The following is a 3,737-nucleotide window of genomic DNA, read 5'->3' as shown; positions in this document are numbered from 1 at the left end:
GGGGGGGGGGAGGGGGGCTTTTGCTGCAGGGCCTGCGGCTTTAAAAGACGCGCAGGCCGAGCATGAAGCCCACCAAGAAGCCCGACGTGCTGGGAAGGCCCTGCGGTGCAGCGCGAGGAGGACGCGGGGTTGGCGGGCGGCAGGGCCCTCGAGGGCGTGCGAGGCTCGAGCGAGCGCGGGGCGGCTGCCGCAGCGCAACAAACGGGAGCTGGGCGCCTGCCACGGGCAGCCGCCGGCGTCGAAAACGCCGTGGCCCCCTCACAGACGCAAATACGTTGGCATGAACGTACACCGCGCCATACAAACACGGACGTTTTTTGGCCCGCCCGCCGGCCTGCAACAGCGCACGCGTATGCACGCACGCACACATTTAATCAGCCACCGTGGCCCACCTGGCTGAGCACCACCAGGCCCTTCTTGAGCCAGGCCCTGTAATCGTCAATGTCCAGCCGCCTGCGATCAGGGGCGGCCGCAACAGGCGACGGAGGCAGGTCTTAGGCAAGCAAGGGCGCGGCGCTGCGCACTGCGGCTGAGAGGGAAGAGCACAGCCCGCACGGCCCTTGGCCCCTTGGTCTGCGACCGGCGCCCCCCGCCGCAGGGGCCGCAGGCGCGAGGCACCCATAGGTGCGTTTCAATGAGGACACGCGCCCTGTGCCATGGGAGAGGGCGGCCGCAGAGTAGGGGGCAGCCGGGATGGCCCGTCCTTCAGGAAGCTGTCCCGCAGCTGCTCACCCGTCCTTGGTGGTGTCCAGCGCCTCCCTCACCCTCCTGTGAACCACCGTCCAGTTGACCGTCACAAAGCCGCTGCGGCGCGTTTGACCGCGGCGTTTGACCGTCGAGGCAGGGCGTATTGTTTTAGGCGGATAGCGAGGGCTGCGGTCTGTGCAGTGGCAAGCAGAGTGCGGAGCTGAGCGGCGGTTCAGGGGACGGGTGGAGCGCATGCAGCAGGTGGGGTGCGGAGGCAATCCCTCTCCACACCTGTATGTCAGGACCTGCAGGCTCACGAATGTGAGGCCCAGGAATGCCGCCAGGCTGCGCCCCACGGTCTGCAATGCGGCGAGGCGGTGGCGCAAAGGAGCCGGCATCGGCGCGCGTAAACGGGAGCGCAACCCCTCTCGCGCCGCGGCAGCAGTGCCCCCAGTGGCACGGCTGCCTCGGTTCGATTTTTTTGGCACGTCTCCCCCGCTCTGATTGAGGTGGCTGCACGCTTTGGCGCGGCCCCCACCTTCAGCGCCGCCGCAGACACCGCGCCGAGCGCCCCTGAGATGCCCATGTTCGACAGCACCGGCCGCCACATGGCGAGCATGCTGTCGACAAAGGCGTCGACCTCCCTGGAGCTCAGCCCCTTCTTGTCGCCCTGCCGCCGCCGCCGCTGCTGCTGCTGCTCCTGCTGCTGCTGCTGCTCGCTAAAGACGCCTTGGATGCCCAGGAGAGCCCATAAGCCTTGGGCATCACCGCCGCCGCCGCTTTGGGCTTGCTCGGCGTCCCGCGCGCGCCCACGCGCCGCAGCGGCGGCGGCCGGGAGCGCCGCGGGCGCGAGGCAGAGGGCGGCGGATGCGAGGAGAACGCGCAGGAGGCGCGCAGCGCGCGTAGAACCGCATGGCAGAGGGCCTGCGGCCGTGCGCAGGATGGGCACGCAGCCATTGATCAGGGGCAGTGCGACCACTTTTCGTGGGCAGGGTTTCGCATAACCCAGCAGCATGCGCGGCGTACACGCCATAACTGGACAGCTGCTCACCACGATCGTCGGACCAGTCGCCCCTGTCAGCTGTCCTGCGCTTCGGCGGCCTGGGGCCCCCGCCTCCGCTGCCCGCTCCCGTCGACGCCCTCGCATTGAGCGCCGACGACGCCGGTCGGCGACATCGGGCGCGGAGCGGCTGCAGAGGCTGTCCTGCTCGCGCGAGCATCGCTAATGTATCGAAGATTAAGTCATAAAACACACGAGGGAGTCGGGGCAAGGAGGACGCAGGAGGGGGCAGCAGCAGTTCACGAGGGAAACGGGCTCTTGCAAGATTCCATGCGCTGTAGGTTTCCTGTTAAACTTTGCGCAATTCATCGCTTGACGAAATTAATGGGACCACGCCACCCCCATGGTGGCTTGGGTCACCGCCGCTCACTGCACCAAGGCAACATGGCTCAAGAGCCAAGGTGCCCGCCCCAGTCTCCGTGTGTGTCGAAACGCAGGGTCCTGATAAGCAGAAGCCACACAGAGTGTTTGAGACAAGCTAATGCGTAAGCCTTTGGCGGGGTGCTGCAGTCGAGCTGAGAGAGAGTTTGGTGTTGAGGCGTTGGCCGCTTGCCCAGCTCGGTCAGGGCCTGTCGAAGTAGGCTACCACCCGCCGCGTGGGCTGTCACGAGCGAGGGAGCCGCTGCTGACCTGGCATGATTCTGAGTTTTACTGTGAACAGGGCGATAGATTTTCGAGAGGATAGCAGCAGCCGGCCCCAGGGGCATTGGCCGCGCAAGACACTTGCCAGACAGCCCGCGGCGCCCCGCCCCTCCGCCCGTATGGGGGCGGCGCCCGCGGGGCGCGGGGCGCGAAGAGCGGGACCCCGGCACGCAAAGGCGCACAGGGGGCAAAGGCGCACGGGGGGCGTTGCTTCGAGGCGGTGTTCAGCGTTGTGGTAATACAAAGGGTGGGTTTCCGGAAGAGCTCGGCACTGTTGGGGAGGGCCAGTCAACTTTGCGCGCTGCGCAGGCCGTGCGGGCCAGCGGTGGGCGGCCGGCCGCTGTGCTCCCTTCTGCAGATCGGATCAATCAAGACCACAGGCAAAATGCAAGTCCCGCAAACACACACACACACACACACGCGCACACACACACACGCGCCATGCTATTTAGCGCTCAACCCGCACCGCCCTGGCGCACCAAGCGCGGCCTGCGGAGCCACAAGTTGGAGAGCCGCCCGCCGCCTAGGACAAGCGCGGCGCCGGCGGAGGGCCGCACACGCGCAGGCGATCCCCCTCAGAGCGCGCGCGTCGACGCGCCACACGCGCGGCCCCGAGCCAGCCGCCACGTTGCGCCCCGCAGGACGGGCGCGCAAGGGGGGGGGGGGGGCGTGGCATGGCCGCCTGGTGCAATCACTGTTGGCTGGACGGCCGTTGAAGCTGAGGGTCCCGCGCCAGGCGAATCCTCGTGAGGCGCTGGCACGGGCCCCACTGTCCGCGAAAGCCTGACAAAAAAGAAGCCAAAAAGGAACAGAGCGCCGGCGCCGGCCTTTGACTGGCCCAGCACGCCGGCGCCCCGGGGGCGCCCGCGCGGCGCGGCGCCCCCCACTCTCACCTCCCGCGACCCTCCCGCCGCGCCCCTCGCGGCAGCGGCGGCGGCCGCCGCGGCCCGCGGCCTGCCGCCGCCATCCGCGGGGCGCACGCGGCACACGCACGCGGCACACCGCTCTCACGACGCCCGCCGCCGGCGCGCCCGGCGCGCCGCCGCCGCAGCAGCAGCCACGCCGTCAGTGCCCCGGCTCCATGGTGGACGTGAGCCCGTTGAGCCGCAGGTCCTCCACGTACCCCTCGGCCCTGTCCTGCGCGCAGGCCACCACGAGGGCGACGCCCTGCTCGTGCGCCTCCTGCATCACGTTCAGCGCGTCGTCCACCTGGGATGCGGGCGCGGCCGTTTGGATGGTTGGGGCTGCCGTTGGGGACACACGGGGCGCGCACGCGCTCCTAAACATGTGTGTTGCGTTGGTGTTGCCGTCGAAGCCGGCCGATCAGGGAGGATCAACAGCCCGCGCG

The 3,737-nt window shown here is 69.0% G+C and overlaps 1 protein-coding gene across 1 annotated transcript; it reads right to left on the bottom strand.

Annotated features, from left to right (window-relative positions):
• Positions 1–40: 40 nt before the first annotated feature.
• MNEG_11939 (hypothetical protein) lies at positions 41–1,297 on the bottom strand (the record flags this gene model as incomplete). The annotated part of the gene is made up of 5 exons (XM_014039588.1): positions 41–100; positions 393–453; positions 733–804; positions 979–1,046; positions 1,226–1,297. 5 exons carry the CDS (start codon positions 1,295–1,297, stop codon positions 41–43), a joined length of 333 nt encoding a protein of 110 aa, XP_013895042.1.
• Between the last annotated feature and the right edge of the window lie 2,440 nt (positions 1,298–3,737).

This window comes from Monoraphidium neglectum (assembly GCF_000611645.1).
Source record: "Monoraphidium neglectum strain SAG 48.87 unplaced genomic scaffold scaffold02978, whole genome shotgun sequence".
In the NCBI taxonomy this organism is placed as follows: domain Eukaryota; kingdom Viridiplantae; phylum Chlorophyta; class Chlorophyceae; order Sphaeropleales; family Selenastraceae; genus Monoraphidium; species Monoraphidium neglectum.
The sequence above is the reverse complement of the archived record's forward strand: the minus strand, read 5'-3'. Positions and strand labels throughout refer to the sequence as shown.